General features: G+C 54.3%; 1 protein-coding gene across 3 annotated transcripts; it reads right to left on the bottom strand.

Annotated features, from left to right (window-relative positions):
• Window positions 1-888: 888 nt before the first annotated feature.
• LDB1 (LIM domain binding 1) lies at window positions 889-14,780 on the bottom strand. 3 transcript variants are annotated; one of them, XM_025880564.2, is made up of 11 exons: window positions 14,387-14,780; window positions 5,826-5,928; window positions 5,657-5,701; window positions 5,470-5,545; window positions 5,244-5,346; window positions 4,899-5,071; window positions 4,307-4,429; window positions 3,983-4,066; window positions 3,774-3,897; window positions 3,430-3,572; window positions 889-2,745 (listed from the first exon to the last, which is right to left on the bottom strand). In XM_025880564.2, the coding sequence occupies exons 1-11, from the start codon at window positions 14,409-14,411 to the stop codon at window positions 2,515-2,517; spliced, it is 1,230 nt and encodes a 409-aa protein (XP_025736349.1). In that variant the 5' UTR covers window positions 14,412-14,780; the 3' UTR covers window positions 889-2,514. The 3 variants fall into 3 exon arrangements, with proteins under 3 accessions (XP_025736349.1, XP_025736348.1, XP_025736350.1); XM_025880563.2 differs by having other exon boundaries at window positions 3,424-3,572; window positions 14,387-14,636; XM_025880565.2 differs by lacking the exon at window positions 14,387-14,780 and adding an exon at window positions 8,446-8,689 and having other exon boundaries at window positions 3,424-3,572.
• Window positions 14,781-19,913: the final 5,133 nt, after the last annotated feature.

The raw sequence follows: 19,913 nt of genomic DNA, 5'->3' as shown, positions 1-19,913 counted from the left end.
TCTGGTTTCTTCCTGCCAGCTGGGGAGGTGAGAGTAGAGGTACAGGTCTATGAGGCTACTTCAAATCCAAAGACTTTAGTGGGGGAATAGTCTGAGAGGCCAGGTTCCCCCTTTTGGGATGAAAATAGTCTGGGCAGAGGAATTGTAGGTGCTAAGATCCCATCCCCAACCTAGAGCAGGGTCTCCCTATCTTGCCAATCTTCTTTAATGGTGGGAGAGAAGAGAGAAGGGGACTTGGGAGGAGTCACCACCTGGAAAGGAGTTTAAAAAGCACGCTATTCTTCTACCTAAGGAGCTTCAGGCTGCCCCTAGCAATTGCACTCAGGCATCTTCCTCCATGTCCCCACCCAAAGTCAGCAAGCGGACAAACAATCCAGCTACTCTCTTACTTCCCCACCCAGGACCTAACACCAGGGGATGCTAGCTCAGAGAGCTCAGCTGGGCTGGTAGGCTGGAGGCTGGGTAGGGGCAGGAACCTCACTGACAAAAACAGGACCAAGTCTCCCAGTCATTCTAACCACTCAAAGCTCCTCCAACCCAAGCCTAGGCAAGGACCCCTCCCCCTCCCCCAACAGTCTGATCCAGGGCCTTCCATCCCAGGAAACCTGCCTCAGGAAGGCCATCTGTCTGGCAGCCCCATGGCAGTTGGGGGTGAGGAACAATTGTCCCGGGGGAGGAAGTCAACTTTTGAGGGAGAGAGGGCCAGTCTGGGACAGGAGGAGCAATGGCAGAAGAGTGAGGGGAAAAGATGAGACTGAAGGGGGATCCACAAACATATTCCTACCTCCTTCCTAATAACTTGTTTTAGGGACTATAGGAAGGAGGGAGGGAAAGACTGCTTGGGACTGAGTTGTTTTTAGGCATCAATGACCAACCAAGACAACACTCTCAAACCAAAAAGTCTCTTTATTGATCAGTACCATACATGACTCAAATGGCCCAAAAAAAAAAAAAAAAAAAAAAAAAAGGCATTACATTTGGGGTGGGATATCCATCTTCCCCACCCCTTCCCTCAGCTCGACACAATACCCTCCCAACAGTGGCAGCTGGAGTGAAGGAAACTGGGTGTGGGGGACCCCAGAATCCAGAAGGAAGAGTAGGGGAGAGAGGTGGTGCTAACACTTCTGGAACTGGCCACAGGAAAAGGCAGAGAAGCCATAGAGCTGGGCCCAGACCCATGGGACCCTACTCCTGGCCTCACCCTGGGCCCAGAGCCTCCGAGTGTCCAAGTGTGAAACAGAGCTGAGGATCCTGGCTGCTTCCCCCCTCCTTTCTATGGGGAAGGGGATGGAAGGGACATTGGAGATGAAGACTCTTTACTTCAGCTGGGGAACAGAGGTCTATTGCTCCCACGTGGGCTTAGAGCTGGGACATCCTCCATGGCTCCTTCCCCTCTTTGGAGGACAGGGGAGGACTAGGTACACAGTCTGAGAAGTTGGGGGGAAGAGTACTGGAGAGACTGGATGAGCCCCTCCCCCTCCTCCCATGCCAGCTCAGCTGAGACAAAACGAAACACAGTGACCAACAAGGCGCTCCCTTCCTGCCACACTTCCTAAGGGAGGGAGCCTCCCGTCCCCCCATCCAAGATAGCTGCTCTAGTGGAGGACTTGTAAAGAATATACACGCCATGGGGGACGGGGCTGGGGGTGGGGTAGTGGGGGTCACAAGCACCAGGACAGCAGGCCAGAGTCCTGGAGGATGGGGAAACGGACAACAGCAGGGGCTTGTCACAAAGATGAGGCCATCAATGGCCCCCTACCCCAAGGCATGCCTTCCCCAGCTCCAGTCACCCCAGAGGAAAGGGGAAGAGAGATGATAAAGAATCTCCTTGGTCTGAAGCTCTCAAACTGTATAAAATGGTAATACGTACCCCCCTACCCCACACTCACCTCCACACCTGGGCCCTAAGCCCCACATTTGCCAGTAGGGAGGTAGCTGGACTTTTTAATAAGGGGAAGAGGGGGTACATGAGTGATTTTTTTTTTAAACTTACATTTTTAATAATATTATTTTTTAAAAAACGTGGGAGCTGGGATAGGTGGCTGCAGGGAGGAGCCAGAGCTTTACCCCTCTACTACCAGCCACCTAGGAGAAGGTTTAGGAAAGGGGCACTCAACCAAGCCCCATAACTTTAAGTCCCTAGGGGCTGTGGGATAGCCCACCCCAGGCTTGAAGGGGCTGGAATCAGGAGGATGCGGAACCCAGAACCCAGGGTGAAGATGGAGGCGAATGCCCTGGGGGTGGTCAGGACATCTCTGAGAGGCCCAGGGTCCACGCAGGCATCCACATGAGCACCCCCTTCCCCCCAAAAGGCTCTGCAGAGGCCAGGCCCAGCCCAGGGCCACTGGGGGGCAAATCTTGGCACCTGCCCCCGGTGAGTCCAGTTCCTCCCTGAAGTGGGTGGATGGAGGCTACCCATTGTAGATGCGCAGTCTCTTCATTCCGTCTTCTGCTCCCTGGGGCTGCGAGGGGTGGGGCAGGCAGGCAGAGCACTGGGTGGCCGTGGCAAGGCCTTTACTGGGAGGCCTGTGACGTGGGGTTCTCCGATTTGCTTTCTTGGCTGGATGGAGGCTTGCTGTTCCAGGGGCTGTTGGCGCCCAGGGCGGGGGAGTTGTTAAAGCTGTCCTCGTCGTCAATGCCGTTGGCCGCGTCAAACTGGGTGTTCTCCAGCCGGGTGATGAGCCTCTCGTCCTCGTCCCCGAACTCCCCGCCCATCAGGGTGGGCTCCCCCACCACCATCACATCCTGAGAGTGGCGGAGGTCCCCAAACATAATCGGGGCAGGGGCTCGCCCGGCCCAGGGCAGCAGACAGCCCCAGTACCCACCCCAGACACTCAACGCCCCCAACCCCTTCTCCCCCGAACTGAGAACCCCAACTCCTCTGACACCCTCAGTCCCTGGAATCCTTCCTACTGAAGGACTGCAGAGCATCAGACACTAGATTCTAGGAGAAGTCAGTCTACTCCCCTCGCTCCCTAGTTCATATCCCCCAAACTTCAGGGGGCTCCTAAACTTCCTGTTTAGGAGGCGGAGAAAAAAAACCACCGAATGGGGAAAGCGTGTGCGTGTGCATTATGTGCGTATTCTAGATTCGCACACGTTCAAATTCACGTGTCCCTCTGTCAGTGTGTGTGTATCCGATGGTGGGTGGGCCTCTAAGCTATCTCTCCTGAACATCCGCGTTATCACGGCTGTCCCTGTCCCTTCATGTCCTATGTTCTGTCTGAGTCTGTGATCACAACCATGGCACGTGACTGACAAAGACTCTCATCAGTGACAGGAGCCAGCCCACGCTGGCAGAGCACACCAGGAAAAACTCTCTTTGCTTCTATGCCTGCTAGTGAGCTCAGGCTGGGACAGGGTCAAGGGTTAGGGGTCAGCAGTAGGGCAGCCCAGAAGAGAGAAGAAAGCCGAGATGCTTACAGGTACCTGGCTGGAGAGGGCGAAGGTGCTGGCTGGGCTTTTCTTCTTGCTGTTGCTGTTGTTGGCGTTGCCACCCCCCGAGCTCATGGTGCTGCCCCCTGACATCTTTCGTTTCCGCCGCTTGCTGGGCTGCTGCCGCGCGGGCTCCGCTATACCAGGGAAAGGAGATTCAGGAGGGGCAAGACCTCGGGTCCCTTGTGCCCCATTCTGGCCCCTAGAGAGCCTGAGCCTACCCCGACCCCAATCTCACGGACCCAAGAGCAAGGAAAGGGCTTCATGAGGAGAGAGAACCAGCGCTGGGGAGCATCACCACACCCCGGTAAGAGCAGGGGCAGGTGGAAGGCACTCACCGGGGGGTGCTACCATGCGCTGCCACTTCTGGAAAAGGCAGGTCTTGAGGCAGTCACGGGGGCTGAGGCTGTAGGTCTTGTGACGGGACATGAGCTCCTGCATGGGCTCGAGTATCACACAGAGCTGAGGGGAGACCAGGAGGTGGCTTGTCAGCGGGGAGCTGACACCAAATGGGATGGGGGCAGAAACCGGATGGTCAAGGACTCACTCGGAGGTAGTTGAGAGTGGAATTGGACAGCCCACACCGGGTGATATTTTTGGAGAGCTGATCCAACATCTGGGGGTCTTGGGCCTAGGTGAAGAGAAAGAACAGAACACTAGCACCTGGGTTGCATCTGCTCACCTGACCTATCACCTGAGCCTCATGACATTCCTGAGAGAGAAGAGGGGCTCTTATGAAACCCATTTTTCAGACAGAGATACTCCAACTCTCTGTCTGAGGTCACGGTCAAGAAATGGCAGACCTTGTGCCATCCACCCTTCCCAGTGCCTGCCCTCAACCCCTGCAGCTTGGGTCCTGCCCACAACTCACATGCATGGCAAGGATGCTGCGGGGGATGAGCTCTCGGTGCTGCCGGATGCTGAAGTGCCACGTCTTTATCCGCATCATGTCGTCAAACATGAACTCTAGGTACAACCGGCCCTCCACACACACCTGGAGACAAGCTTGTCACATCTCAGCCCCCTCCCCACGTACTTGAAAGTATACCTGTTCTCCTGTTTGCTCACAACTCTCCCACTGAATACACTTCTGCCATCTGCCCATAAATCTGGGTGCATAACTAACAAAGACCATTCCCTCATACACCTGTCACAAGCCTGGCCCTTACACACACACACACACACACACAGTAGAAATGTTGAACAGACCCTTGTCCTCTTCCCAAGTAGCTAGTGATACACTCATCTGCTACAAACTCTTTCACTGGTATACCCCTGCAGCCCAGAAAACCGTCATGTACAAACTCAGTAAATGTTTGATGGATGCTGCAGCATGCCTGCCCTCCCTTCTCGTCTTGCCACTTCCTGTTTTGCCTCCCTGGGGAACAGCTGAGTATTTTGGGAGAAAGGAGGGGAATCAAACCCAGGTGCTTCAGTGTTCCACATCCAGCTGGGCTGCTGACCTGGGTGAACATGGGTTTGCCGTGCTGGGTCACCATGCTGCCTTGGTCACAGTCGAGGGACACAAAGTTGCTGTGGAATGCCTCCTTGGGATGCTTAAGCACATAGTACAGCTCCGTAGCACCCCCTTCAAAGATGCTGCGGAAGTAGCGTGGGATCAAGGTCCGGCCAATGGCTGTAGAGATGGGACAAACTCAATAGAACAGAAGGACCTCCAAAGGGGTCAGGCAGATGCCATCATTGCCAAAACAGATCCCCAGAGACAAATACCTACTCCCAGTCCTTAGATGGACACAGAAGGTATTACTCTCACAGCAGAACCAGCAGGACCCCCAGAGGCCACTCACTATATCTCTTTGGTCCATCCTCCAGGCAGAAAGTGATGGTTAACATGGCATCATCCTCAAAGAACTCAGTTGTGAAAGCATCCCACCAGAGATTGTCACACTCCTAAGGAGCACAGGGCGGGATGTTTGTGTGTGTGTGTGTGTGTGTGTGTGTATGTGTCAGAAGACACCCCACAGGGGTTCCCAGGTGGTCCTCCCCCTCCCAGCCCTTTTCCCCTGGCCATACCTCTGTCCAGTTTTGAAGCCGCTTGTTAAGCTCAAATATTCTGTAGTCAGTTTGGTTGCCATATGGTGTGTGCCTCCTGGGGGAAGTGAAGAAGGGAGGTCAGTAGGAAAAGAGCCTTCCCACCCCCCCACTTCTGCCTTCACCCATATAATGGAAAGCACCTTCTTCCTCACTGGACTCCACTTACCCAATCCCAGGCTCCAGGTATGTAGGCGGGTACATGGGAGTTGGGCTGTGTAAGGGAAGAGGCTATGAGAATGGGGGTGGAAGACAGGAATTATTAGGGAGTGTCACTCCCTCCCCCTTTTCAGGCAGGATCCCATCTGAAGAAGTGATGGGAAGTGGGTAAGACTCACCCCACATCCCGATCTAGCATGGTGCCGGGATGGAAGGGAGGGAAGGCGTTGCCGTTCGGGGGCTCCTTCGGTGAGTACAGCTTGAATGACTTTGAGGAACAACCTAGAAGGCAAAGGAAGAAGGGGTCCCCTGAGTCCCAAGGATCTTCCCTGGAAGTCTCCTAGACTGTGTGGAAAGGGACTGGTCTTCCAGAGCCCCCAGAGTGGGTGGACTAGAGGAGGGGGATGACCCTAAGGAACACCTACCTACCTCTGCTTCTAAATCAAGCTTCAATTTTGTTTTACCATGAAACTAGAAGTACTCAGCCCTAATACCCAAGACCCCATTTCTTCATGTGGCTGAACCCTGGATAAGAGAACTGAAGCTCGGAAATGTCAATACCATAGAATAAATGAATATCCAAACACTAGAATCTAATTTTGATAAATCCCCCTTCTACCTGTATCATATTGTTCAATCACAACCACCTTGTGAGGTAGCAGGGTCAACTATAAAATCCCCATTTTACAGATGAGGCAACGGAAAGCTCAAGGGGACTTGCCAAGATGATAGAGCTAGTAACTGGCAGAGCTAGGACTTGAGCCTAGATCTGATTCCCACATCCTGTAGTATTTCCACCCCTCTATTGCCCTCTGGAGACCAAGCTGGAGGAGGGGAAACGGGGGGGGGGGGGCGGTTGCCAACTCCCTGCCCTTCCTCCACCCCCAGGGTCTCAGGAGGACAGGGGATAGAAAGATAAAGGGGAGTGGGTGCCTGCTGGGTGCCTCCCACCAGATAACCAGTTGGACTTTCTGCCTCCCCCACCAACGGCCTCTCCCTTATCAGCCCAGCCCCCTCCCCCACACCCACCATGGGTCTAGTATTGTCTCCAAACCAGAAACCCAAAGCCTCAACCTCCTTTCATTTCTGAGACTTGCAGTGGGGAAGGGAGATAGACAGGCTTCCAGTGGATTCCACTCTATTTACAAACCTAGGCCTGGGAAGGAACCTAGGTTCCAGGGGGCTCAGTCTAGGACAGAGGTCTCTGCTTATGTGTCTCTGTGCATGGGCACACATGTCCCCTATCCACCTTAATGGGCAGCACACTGTCCCTGGTGTACTGTTTCTTGGAAGTATTACATTCATAGTTGGGTATGAACCAGGCACCCCTGCAATCCTATCTTCCCCCACCCAACCAGATAGGAGGGGAAACTGAGGCACAGCAACAAAGGTCCTAGCCCCACTCACAGGTGCTTCCAGGCATCCCCAAAACTTGATTGCATTTGGAAGGGTGACCATATTGGCTGTATCTAAGCCCCCTCCCCAAATTAGATACAAAATCTATCTTGTTCCTCAGGGAGAAGAGACAAAAGAAGACCCTGTGCCAACATGCATCATTTAATTATGTCTCCAGGGCCCCCTCCTCACAATATGGGCAAAGGAGCGTCCCAGAGGGGCCTACACTACACAGTTCCTGAGGGTGCCAAGACTCAGAGCCTGTGTGTGCCTGTACACACGTGTGCCTCATCCTGCCTAGCAGGCTTCCACCCTCAGCTCGCCCTGACTTGCCTAGCAAGAGCTGGAACCCAGCAGCCCCAGGCAGGATCAAGGTGCCTGCAACAGGCCCTTGCTCCATGCACGATCTCTCACAGGCCACATCCACATGCCCCCAGCACAGCACAGAGCCTTCACATGCCAGTCTGGACTGAATGAGGAGCCTGTATCCTTAGGAAAGAGACAGTCTCCCCACTCCGTAGACAGGTAGACTAAGGCCACGTAGGAGGCCCCAGCTCCCAGAGCCTACCAAAGGCCAGGTCTGGCCAATGAACCCAAGAGTCTAGATTATGAGACCTCCCCTGCCCCCTAATTAGGCCATCCTTTCCCCAAAAGCATCACCGCCCCTGCCCCACAGTTTCAGGGTTACTTGGAGAAATGTGTCAGCTCAAGACCCTCAGGAGAAGAGAGGCAGCACACTTGGATCCTAATTTTGAAAAAAGTTTCAGAGCTTCAATTTCTCTCACCAGAGACCTGGCAGACATTGTCTGGGGCTGGGTACCAGTTCTGAAGAGCTGAAGCTCAAAGCTCTAAGGCCTCTATTTACACCTCCAGTGAATGGACACAAACACTCAGCATCTCTTTGGAGCCATAGCAACTCCCAGTAGCCCCAGCACAAGGGCTTGGGAGTGAGAAGGGGAGGGAACATCACCCAGACCATCTGTCCCTGTTGCTGCCTGTCCCCAGCAGCAGGGGTAGAGGGAGCAAAGTGGGGGTGGGGGTGAAGGGGATGTGTCATCAGCCTTGGAGTCAGACATAGCCCCCACCAACACACACAACCTCTAGCAATCTGGGAGCCCTTAGGAGGAGGAAGAAGAGAGGAAGAGCCCAGCACTAGTAAAGTTTTCTCAGGATGGGAGCTGCATCCTGGGGCTGAGGGGGGAACCTCCAGCTGGGCATTTCCATGGTAACCAGCCTGACCTGAGGGCAGGGCCCCTCCCTTTGGGGGCTGACACAGGTCAGCAGGCCTGAGAGCCCTGGCCTCTCTGAGCTGGGGCACCTCTCCCCCAGCTAGCATACCAGGCCAGGGCCAGATCCAGGATCTTCCACCCACCCCCAAAAGGCTTGCAGGGTGCCCAGACTTACCTGGGAGAACTGAGGGGGCCAGGAGAGGTGCGGGGAGCGGCTGGAAGCCCAGAGGGGCCTTGGCAGGGGTGAGGACTGAGGGGGCCAACTTCAGCCGCTCATGTCCCGAGTGGGACAGGCAGGCCTGGCTGGGAGCTCCACTCCGCGGGCCGCACAAAGACTCGCACGCACAGCCTCGGCCAGCCCCGCGGCGGCCACAGCCCCGGGGGAAAGTTACAATGGCCACTGGGCCAGGGGCTGGGGGCCAGGGGGCCGGCCTGGGGGGCGGGGGGCCGCGGGGAGTCCGGAGCCTTCTTTGTTTGCAAGGTTTCCCTCAACAATGGCTGCTCCGCTCTTTCCTCTCCTCCTCCTCCTCCTCCTCGGCTCTCCCCGCCGCCGCCTCTCGCTGCCTCTGCCTCCAAGCAGCCCGCCCGCCCTCCCCAGGCCAGTAGGCCCCTCCGCGGGGGCACCAGGAGAGGCAGGGCCCGGCACTCACACTCACTCACACTTGCACACGCACAGACACACGCAGCGCCCGCCGGCTCCCTTCCTTTTCTCCCTCTCTATCCCTCCCTCCGCTCGCTCTCCGATCTCCGAGCCTCTCTCAGAATGAGGCCCCAGGGCGGGCGGAGGGTGGAGCTGCCCCCACCGGCCCCGCCCCCTCCGTGCGAGGAAAGAGGAAGAGGGAGAGAGGGAGGAGGGAGGGAGAGACGGAGGCAGGCAGGGAGGACTGCTGAGAAAAACAAAAGAGAGACAGAGACCGAGAGAGGCGAGAGGGAGAGATGGAGACAGATCAGATTGGACCTGGAGAGACCTGGATGGAGGGGAGGTGTGTGGGGCCAGGAATTGAAATGCCCCCAGCCCCCAGCCTGATGCTCAGGGGTGAGCAGGCCAGCAGGAGCCACTGGCAGGGATGGAGAAGGGTGCTCTCCTCTCTGGAGACTCCCAGCATCTTCAAACTGCCTCCCTAACATCCCCCAAATCTCTCTTCCTCTCCACTGTGATCTCTCAGGTTGGAAAGCTGGCCGGAGCTGCCACCCTGGGCTTCGGCCCCTGGTGAAATCCCAGAGCAGCTGGGGGGAGCCTCCAGGGGGTTATTTTTGACAGAGACACACTCTGCTTCTGCAGGTAAACAGTGATTGGAGGGAGAGGGACACTCCAGTCTCCCTGTCCCCAACCCAGCTAAGTTCCTAACTCCCTTCCCTAACCCCCACCACCAGAGTCTCGTGGGTGCAAGGGAAAGAGGCCCTGTCACAGCTAGGGAAGGCCAATCTGCCCATCCAAGGGCCCCAGAAAGGACCTAGTCTGCTCCCCCACCCCAGGGAAAAAGTGGTATATGGTTACTGAAGTAGGGTCTGCTCTCCAAGGCAAGGGGGAAATCCCAAGAGAGTAGGTGTTTCTAAAACTTGGGTAGTGGGCCGCCTGGGTGGCTCAGCCGTTAAGCATCTGCCTTCGGCTCAGCATCTGCCTTCGGCTCAGGTCATGATCCCAGGCTCAGGTCACGATCCCAGCATCCTGGGATCGAGCCCCGCATCGGGTTCCCTGCTCCACAGGAAGCCTGCTTCTCCCTCTCCCATTCCCCCTGCTTGTGTTCCCTCTCTCACTGTGTCTCTGTCAAATAAAAAATTAAATCTTAAATAAATAAATACATACATACATACAAACAAACAAACGGGTGGTGGTCCAGGCCCTACTACCTGGACAGATAGGAAAAAGGAAACATACGCGCGCGCGCAGGGGTAGCCATACAAACCTCCGACTGCTTTGCAATTTGAGTCTCTGCTCCTTATTCCCTGCCCTGCCCCCACAACCACATTCACACAGCCCCACAGCAAGATTTCTCATGACGAACACACTGGTTGACTGTGCAATAATACTGCACCTGGCTCCGTGAACATCCTCCACACATAAATAACACATCTTACTTTCACATAAATCAGAACCTGATACACATTTCAAGCTGCCACATACCTCAAATGCTAAATAAACCCAAACCCAGGACACACACACACATACACACACACACACAGTCTATGACAGCTCTGACTTCTGTACACACTGGGACCTGTGACACATGCCCTTTGACCCCAATACACACACCCAAACTGCATTATAGCCCCAGAACCTGTGACAGGCTATTACATACACATCCTGACCTTTTGTTACCAGGGACTTACTCCATAAACCACCTTCCTGAAACCTGCATACCATTCTCCTTCATGGTCTGACCATATGATATGCTCCAGCTTTCACAAATATATTGAAATCTGTGACATTCAGCCAGACCCTGCAACATACTGCCTACCACGAGGAATTGAAATATTCCACTGACTCCCAAATTAGCAGCCCAACTCTGAGATGGTCACACTTCTCCCCTACTGACAGGACAATTCCTGTCATTTGTTTCTGCTTTTAAACCTTCCAAAGTGCGGGCACCTGGGTGGCTCAGTCGTTAAGCGTCTGCCTTCAGCTCAGGTCATGATCCCAGGGTCCTGGGATCGAGTCCCGCATCAGGCTCCCTGCTCCGCGGGAAGCCTGCTTCTCCCTCTCCCACTCCCCCTGCTTGTGTTCCTGCTCTCGCTATCTCTCTCTCTGTCAAATAAATAAATAAAATCTTTAAAAAAAAAAAAAACTTTCCAAAGTGCATTTATAGGCAGTACCTCAAGAGATCCTTACTGACTACAGGGCCAAATATGATGCTAATTTAAACAGATTACAGTGAGACAGGAAGGCCTGAACTGGAACCCTGGACTTCTAATCCCACTCATACAAACCCAGCCCTGGGGCACTGCAGCCATTTCTATTCCCTTCCCGCTCCAAGGAATGGCCACTCCAGGCCCCAAATGACTGTCAACATGAGGAAGAGGGATGGGTGTGTGCTCTGGCTTCTGCCCCCAGTTTAGAGCTCAGAACCCGCACCCAGTTTGTCTCCTCAAATTTTGGAAAGAAAGGCTCCTAAATACCGAGATGTATCAGGACTCTGGCCCATCACTCAAAAAGGGGTCCTGCTCCTGGTTCCCGTCCTCTAGCAAGTCTGCTCCTCTCTCGGTTCTGACTTAATTCCCCCACTCGCACAGAAGCAGAAGAGGTTCAGCTAAAGAAAGCAAGTCGGAGTTAGAAGGCCCTAAAATTGCTGGTGCGGAGAGCGGGGCAGTGGGGAGAAAGCAGGGAGCAGCAAATGACAAAGGTGATGAAGGAGAGAAGAGGAAAAGTACCCGTCCTGGAGGTGCAACTCTGAAGGGCAGCAGCCTGTCCCAACCCACAGGATAAGGTACCAGCACTGCCCCCTGCCCGGGCCCCTGGGGCTCCCTGACCCAGGCCTCCAGTGTGCCTGCCCCCCTTCCTTTGTCTGTGCCCGGCCTCCCGTTGGCCTGGCGCTCTGCCATCCTCCTCTCCTGGCTCCCAGCCGCCACCACTGCTGCCTCCTCCCCTCCCCCTACTCCTCCCTGCCTTAACCCTTCTGAGCCACATGCTGCCCCAGACAGGCCCTGGCTCCCTCAGCAACCTGCCCTGTGCCGGTGATGCCCCTTAGCAGAGGTTCTCCCTGCTCCTGACCAAAGCTTCAGAAGCTACTACCTACCCCAGAAGCACTATGGGAGCTGGGGGGGAGGGGGAGGGGCGTGTGTGTGTGTGTGTGTGTGTGTGTGTGTGTGTGTGTGTGTGTCTATCTTGTGTTTCCTTCCGCGTTTGCGTGTGTGTGGGTCTGCGTGTGCTCTGGCTTCCCTCAGTCACATGTGTGGGGCATGTGCTGTCTCTGCTGGGCTGGGGGAGGAGGAGCCGGGAGACAGCAGAGCACAAAGGAGAGACTCAGACAGGCAGGCAGGCAGCAGGCAGGCGGCCTGCCAGGGCGCCTCGGCCCCCACCCCAGGCCTGCTCAAGTGGGGGGGGGGGGTCTTTGGGCCTGGACTGTACAAGCTGCCATGATGCCCTTGTATTCAACCATGTGCTCCCACCCATCCATACAAGCCTGGTCCCCTCCCTTACTCCAACTCCTAACATTCCCCAGCCCCTGGCCACTCTCAGGCCCTTCCCCATTTGGTTCTCCTTGAAGTCTAACCTCCACCCACTCTCTGTGGCATCAATCCATGACTTCTTCACATTCAAGGAAAAAAAACTCCCCACTCTTGGCCATCTTTTGCCCCCCTTTCCTCCAGCCAGGCCACCCAGACACACAAAAGGAACATGTCTTTTGGGGCACTGACTGAAGCTGTCCCCCCTCACACACCCCTGTGCATGGGTCCTCTTCCTGTCCCCATGCTGCTCCCAGGGAAACTGAGGGGGAGTCTTTATCCTTTCTCCTACTGGACCCAGCACCCCGCCTCAACTTTAGGACCAACCTCTCATCTACCTCCAGCCTGACAACCCTTCCATACCTACCTCCTACCCACTATTTGTAGTAACTAACAATTAAAATTTAAGACTCAGCCCTCTAGCTTGTTCAGAGCCTTAGTTTCTGCTAAGTTCATGCGTGGTGATGGAGGATGAAGGCCATGGGGAGGACTCACAATTTGGATGGATCTGAATGGGTACCCAGCATAGGGCAACTATAAAGAAAATACACATATAAACACGCACACCAAGCTGGTAGGAGGAGGAATGATGGGGCCAGGCAGGATTCCAGCTTGGCGAGCTCTTCCCTCTCCTCCTCTCCCCCACCCTCTGCAGCAGGAGCCGGGGTTCCCACACCCGGATATTCCAGGATCCTCAGGCTTTCTCTACTAGTCCTCCCTCCCTTAAGGGCCCCATGCCCCTTTAACATCAGCCTCACCAGGCACTTTAAATGTGTGCCCAGCCCAGCCTGGCCTGTCACATGATTTTCAAGGAAGCTTCCGCACTGGCAGCTCCCCTTGGGGATTGTGTGTATATGTTTGTGTGTGTTGTTTGCGTGTACTGGGGGTTCAGTTGTGAAGTATGGGGCTCCCAAGAGAACGGGGCATGTGCAGAAGCAAAGGATCCAAACCAAACTAGATTCTGGGACACCTGACTTTCAGAAGAAAGCTAACTCCAGCCTGGGACAAGAGGAGGTCCTGCACATAATTCAAGAACCCAGAATCCTGAGAATGAGGAAAGACAGTGTTCTGAGGCCCTCTGAAGACTAAGTCTCCAGTCACATAGCCTCTCTCTTTTCTCCTGGCAGTGAGGTAGAGCCCTCCCCCTCTCCAGGAAAGAACTCAGACCCAGGCTTTCACTAGCAAGAGCTGATAAGTGTTTTGGGGAGACAGGGATCTGGGCCTGAGTCCTCTCCCAAGTTCTCACTTTGGGGTCTAGTATTGCTCCCCTGAACTCGACTCCCACAAATCACTCTATTTCCTAACTTGCTTGGAGCTGCCACATTCCCCCTCCCACCAGGGTGGAGATGCCAGACCCCGAGGGCCCAATTATCTGCCCCCCTTCCCCAGAGTACCTCCTGTCCCTCAGGAGGGCTAACCTTCCCTGGCAACAGGCAGGAAAATTTGGAGGAGGGGGACAAGATGAGCCCCAATCAAACCCTCCCCACAAACACAGTCCTCAGAAACAGCCTGGAGGGGGGTATCACAGGAAAAGTAAGAGGGGAATAGGCAGCAGGGAAGGGGGGGCAACCTAAACCAGCCAATCACAACTCTATGATGACCTGGGGGGGGTCAAAAGTCCAGACTCACTTCTGATTGGCTAACACCCTGGAATTCTGGGAATTTCAGCCCCCCAAACCTCTCCTCAATTAGCCTCCCCCACCAAAACACACAAGACACACACACACCACAGACAGATAGACTACCCCTAGCACCCCCTCCTATGCCTCTGGGCTGCGCATTTGCATCTGAGGAGAGCCCTCCCCCGGACTAAGGCCCCGCATACCCCTCACAGCCCCCGACCTCCGCCATGCCATCGACGCCCCCCACACAAGTTCTCGCCAAACAAGGGGTGAGGGATCTGCCGGGAGGGCTTGGGAGGGAGGGGCCGGGCGGCCGCGCGCCCCACTCACCAGGACAGGCACAGCCCACTGACATCTTCACATCGCCCGCCGCTGGGGGCCCAGCCGAGTCACGGTGCCCGCCCCGCGCGGGGACAGGCCGGGCATGAGCCGCCGCCGCCGCTCGCAGCCCCGCTGCCCTCGCCGCCGGCCCGGCCCGGCCTCGGCCCGGTGCTGGCGGCCCCTGGCTGCAGCGAGGGGCCTGTCAGGCGCGGAGCAGACAGGAAGGAAGCCAGGCAGGAAGGCGAGCTGCCTCTGCGTGTGTGCGCGCGGGTGTGCGTCTCCGGAGTGTGTGTCCGTGTGTGCGCGTGTGCGTGTGCGTGTCTGTGCGCTCCCGCCGCCCTCCCCGCCGCCAACGCCGCCGCCTCTCGCCCCCTCTCCCTCCCGCGTTCGCTCACGCTCTCGCAGTCGTAGGCGCCCGCTCTCCAGCCCCAGCCGGGCTGGGCCGGGCTTTATTAATATGCTAATTGCCTGCTAGTGGGAGGGGAGAGCCGTGTCAAAGTGACCCGAGCGAGCGCGCAGCGAGCGACGACGTGCGTGCGCCGCGCGGCGGGCGGGCGGCGAGGGGCCGCGAGCATTCAGGGAACGGCCTGCATGTGACGCAGCTTTTAAAAAAGGAGACGGGAGGCAAAGACCCCAGAGGGGAAGGGCGGGGGAAGGGCGGGGGAGGAATAAGAGGCGAAGCTTCACACTCGGTGTCTGTCCTCGGGGCGCCGCCGAGTTGGGAGCGTAGCTGAGCCGGAGCGGGAGCCGGGACTGGGGGAGGCGGAGCCAGGGTGGGCCGTGAGGTGTAGCTCTCCTCTCCACCTCGGCCGCGCTCTGGGAGGGAAAAGGGACTGCCGGCCCCCACCCCAGCCCCCCGCCCGTGCTGAGACCCCAGTCTTATTCTGGAAGGCCTTTAAATCCCATCCCCCCACTCCCACCCCAGTCTGGGCGGGGAAAGCACTATCCTAATTCCTGTAGCAACCCAACTCACCTCCTCCCTAAATTAGCCACCCCTCCCTTGCCTGCTAAACCAGTTAGGACTAGAGCCAAAAGGGTTAATTAAGTGGGGTCCCCGCCCTCCCCCGCCTAAGGGCTGAGATCCTGCGTTTTGCTGGGGGGAGGGGGCGGTGGAATGACCGCCAGGTTGGACTGGGGAGGGGGTAATCCGCAGGCCATCCTTCCCGCTTGCGGGCTCTGACTAATCAGTCAAGACACACTCCTCCCTTCCCCCTTTCTCCATCCAGTCTCGGCCTCCCCTCGCTCCCCCCTCGCTTGCAAGCTGCTCTCCTTTGAGGGCCTCGAGACTGGGGAAGAACAGGAAGCAGACCCCTCCAGTGCCCCCTACCCGTAAGGGCTGAGGCGTTGGTGGGGAGTGGGAGGGAAGAAAGTCTGCTTGGTCGGTGTAAGGAACACTCCTTCCCCAGGGAGGAGCCTCCCAACCTTCGGGCACTCCTCAAGGACTCCCCAGCCCAGCCCTAGGAAGGGGGGGGGGTTCCATCTCCATCCCTTCCCAAAAGCCCAGCCTTAGCTGCCTCATAAACAGGAAATACCTATTAGCAGGGAAGAGGGAGGGGAAGGAAGCTGTCTGGAAGAGAGCGCTGGCCCTCTCCCTTTTGGGGGGTCCCCAGCTGCCAGCTTAAGCTTTAAGGTGGGTTCCAGGAGTAGACCTTGGGGACCTGGGCTGGTGTCCCCTTTCTAGGGCGTCTGGCCCAGACCGGGTAGGGGATCCTCCTCCCCTTTGTTACTTGGGAGAGGGGGCGCTTGATTGCCCCCACTCCTGCCCAGAGTCTGCACAGCTGGCTTGATTGGCTGGGGGAAGGTTGCAGATGTGGAAGTTCAAGTGTTTATGAGACCCCCCCTTCTCTACACCTTTGTTTTTGCTGAGGGAGCATGAAATGATGGGGAGATGCATAGTCGGGATTGAAAAGAGGGCCTGCCTAGAGAGGCGAACCCCCTCCATATGCTAAGGAGAGGATGGGGGAGGGGAGCTGTGGTTAACTCCAGCATTCCCATCCACCTTGTGGATTCCCCCATCCCAAGGGTGGGAGGGGAGTGGGGGGGAAGCTGCAGAGAGACGTGACTGAAGCCATCCATACTTAACGCAGGTATTTCTTTGGCAGCATCCCCTGCCTGTATCTATCTCCTCCTCACATTCCCCCAGGCAGAGTTCAGCATTAGAGGGAGTAAGGAGAATCTAAAGTAACAGAACCCACGCCTGGAATTTGGGATACCTGGGTTTGAATTCCAGCTTTGCCCCTCATTAAAGCAAATTACTTGAGACAATTGACTTTCCTACTCTGAGCTCTGGCTTTACCCTCCGTAATGGTACCTGCAGCTCGGTGAGAATCAGTAGACAAGGTATGCCCAGTCACCTAGCCTGATGCCCGCCATGTAGTCAGTTCTCAATATACTTTGGCCCTTTTCTGCTTTCTGTGAGGTTATCTGTTATTTCTAGAGTGTCAGGAGTGGGCTGGATTGACTGGAGGATTAGAAATAGTGTGGAGGAGAGGGACTGCCTGCTTTGAACCCTTTCTTTCTCTACTGTCCATGAGGTTGCCTTCCCCCAATCCTGTGACCACTTAACCCTGAGGCCACTCATTCCAAACAACTAGCTTGGCCAGATTCCATGGTGATCACCAATCACCTGAGTGGACAGAAGGGCTTGCAACCCACCCAATAGGGACTTGCCTCCTCTGAAATCTGAAGTTCCCTTTTAGATTACACATAAGGAAGTTGGAAGTCAAGGAAGAAGGAAAAATGTGTCGGGTATACAGGATCTACCAGGCACTATGCTAGGTGTTTAATACCTGAGATCTCACTTTTCATAACAACCTTAGGAGGAAGATATTATTACCTCCATTGAACAAGCAAGAAAACTGAGATCCAGAGAGATTAATAAATTTGAACTTGTCTGTAAAACATTCTTCTTCCTCTTCTTGTCTACTAATTAGTTAATGCCTCTTTTAAACCTGTTTCTAGCTTCACCTCCCCTTGGAAGGAATCCCTCCCACTCCCACCCCAGCTGATCTAGTGGCCCTGTTTTCTTTAAGGAAATACCATCTCAGTGCTGTTGAATGGGTGATTAATGGCTTAAGTCCTTGAGGAATCAGACTTAACAGAGGTTAAGCATCTTGCCCAAGGTCACACAGCTAACAAGTACTCAACCCAGGGCTCTTCTCCCTGCCTTAACTTCTAGTAGGGACCAGACCTGGGGAAGGAGAGGACATCTTTGGAGCAGTTTTCCGAATTATGGTGCAGGCAAAAATGGGAAGTTACAGCTGCCTGGCAGCTGGACCTGGAGTGTGGTAGGGAGGCAGTGAGTCTATGTGGAAGGTCTTTAATATAATGACATGTCCTGGAGGATGGCAAGCTTAGCTCATTTGGATGGATGAATATGAGCACCTAGGTTTTTTTTCTTTTTGAGGTGAAATTACATGACATAAATTAATCATTTTAAAGTGAACAATTCAGGGGTGCCTGGGTGGCTCAGTCATTAGGCGTCTGCCTTTGGCTCAGGTCATGATCCCAGGGTCCTGGGATCGAGCCCCGCATTGGGCTCCTGGTTCCACGGGAAGCCTGCTTCTCCCTCTCCCACTCCCCCTGCTGTGTTCCCTCTCTTGCTGTGTCTCTCTCTGTCAAATAAATAAATAAAATCTTTAAAAATAAATTAATAAATAAAGTGAACAATTCAGGGTGCCTGGGTGGCTCAGTTGGTTAAGTGACTGCCTTTGGCTCAGGTCATGATCCTGGAGTCCTGGGATCAAGTCCTGCATTGGCTCCCTGCTCAGCAGGGAGTCTGCTTCTCCCTCTGACCCTCCCTCCTCTCATGTGCTCTCTCTCATTCTCTCTCTCAAATAAATTTTTAAAAAAATCTTAAAAGGCGCTAATCCCATCGTGGGGCCTCCCCCTGATGACCTCATCTAAACCTAATTACCTTCTAAAGATCCCATCTCCAAATACCACTTTGGGGGGTAGGTTTCAACACATGAATTTTGGGGGTATACCAACATTTAGTCCATAGCATTCATCATAAATCTATATAGCAATAAAACACAGTTGAGAAATTAATCTTTATAATAAAGTCATTTTAAAAAATAAAAAAGTGAACAATTCAGTGGCATTCTAGTATTTTTTTAATACCAGTCATTAGTGCAAGATGGACTATAGACACGGGATTTAAAGTAAAGTAGGAGGTACTAAGGAGAAGAGGTGAGGTGAGGAAAGGGGAAGGGGAGAGGAGCCCTACAGAGAGGCAGGCAGCAGAAGCAACTAGGTCAGCTTGTTCCCAGAAGGAGGTGGGCTCCTGCTTTCAGCCCCTAGAACCTGTCCCATCCAACTCCCTCTCCTGACCGTGACCTTGTCCTGCTCTATTTTTTCCCACGTTCCTCTACCCTTGAAACACCCACAAATATTATTGACATCACTCTCTTTCAAGGATGAATTTTCTTTTTCCATCGAGGTAGTAGATGATATGTCTTATTAATGGCTATATCCCTAGCACCTAACAGAATGCCTAGTATTCAGAATGCCTACAACTTTATTCAGAATGCCTACAACTTTGTTGAATGATATAAGAATTTGGACAGGATTTATCTTCCCCTGCCCCAACATATGATGCCTTTCCCTCTTGTCCATTTACCATCATTATCACCATCACCATATACAACCACCACTTCTTTCTCTGCCAAAGCAGTTTTCTAAAGTGTGTAAGAAACTCCCAGGAAGGGGTGCCTGGCTGCCTCAGTCAGTGGAACATGCAACTCTTGATCTCGGGGTTGTAAGGTTGAGCCCCACATTGGGTGTAAAGATTACTTAAAAATAAAATCAAAAGAAAAAACACCCACAACCTCCCAGGAAACCTGTTAAATATGCAGAAGACCCCACCTTCAGATGGAAGAAATCTCTTCTCTGAAGAAGAGATCTAGGTAGTCCGCATTTTAAAGAAGTTTCTCTGGTGATTCTTCTGCATGCCCATATTTGGGAAAAGTTCTTTTTTCTAAAAGGGTCCCTGCCCCTCAGAGCATTCCCACCAAGGGGATGAAACCTATTCATTCATTTCTCCTTCAATAAGCACCTGCTTAGTACAGTGGTGGAACTAAGGAGCCTCACTGTGTGCCTCTGCCCAAATGGTTCAACCCTTCCTTGGCCTTAATTTTTTCCTCAGTAGAAGGGAGATAATAATCCTCAAAAGTGGGTTTTGGGGACTAAAAATTAAGCACCAAAAGAGGCCTGAAGGGCTGGCAACTCCCTAGCAGAGTAGCTGCAGTGCAGGTATATTAATTATCTAATGCTATGGAACAAGTTACCCTCAAATTTAGCATTTTAAGACTGCAAACTTTTGTTATTTCACTCAGTTTCTGAGGATCAGGAATCCAGAAGTGGCTTAGCTGGTGTTTTAGCTCAGGGGCTCTCACAAGATTATAGTCAAGTTGTTGTCGGGGTCTGCAAGGTTTGACTGGAGGTAGAGAATCTGCTTCAGGTTCACTCTCATGGTTGTTGGCAGACCGCCGTTCTTCAATGGCTGCTGGACAGAGGCTTCAGTTTTTTGCTACAT

Source organism: Callorhinus ursinus, unplaced genomic scaffold (genome assembly GCF_003265705.2).
Source record: "Callorhinus ursinus isolate GAN/ISIS: 27379988/994484 unplaced genomic scaffold, GSC_fseal_2.0 scaffold20, whole genome shotgun sequence".
Lineage (NCBI taxonomy): Eukaryota > Metazoa > Chordata > Mammalia > Carnivora > Otariidae > Callorhinus > Callorhinus ursinus.
This window is presented reverse-complemented; position numbering and strand designations above follow the sequence as displayed.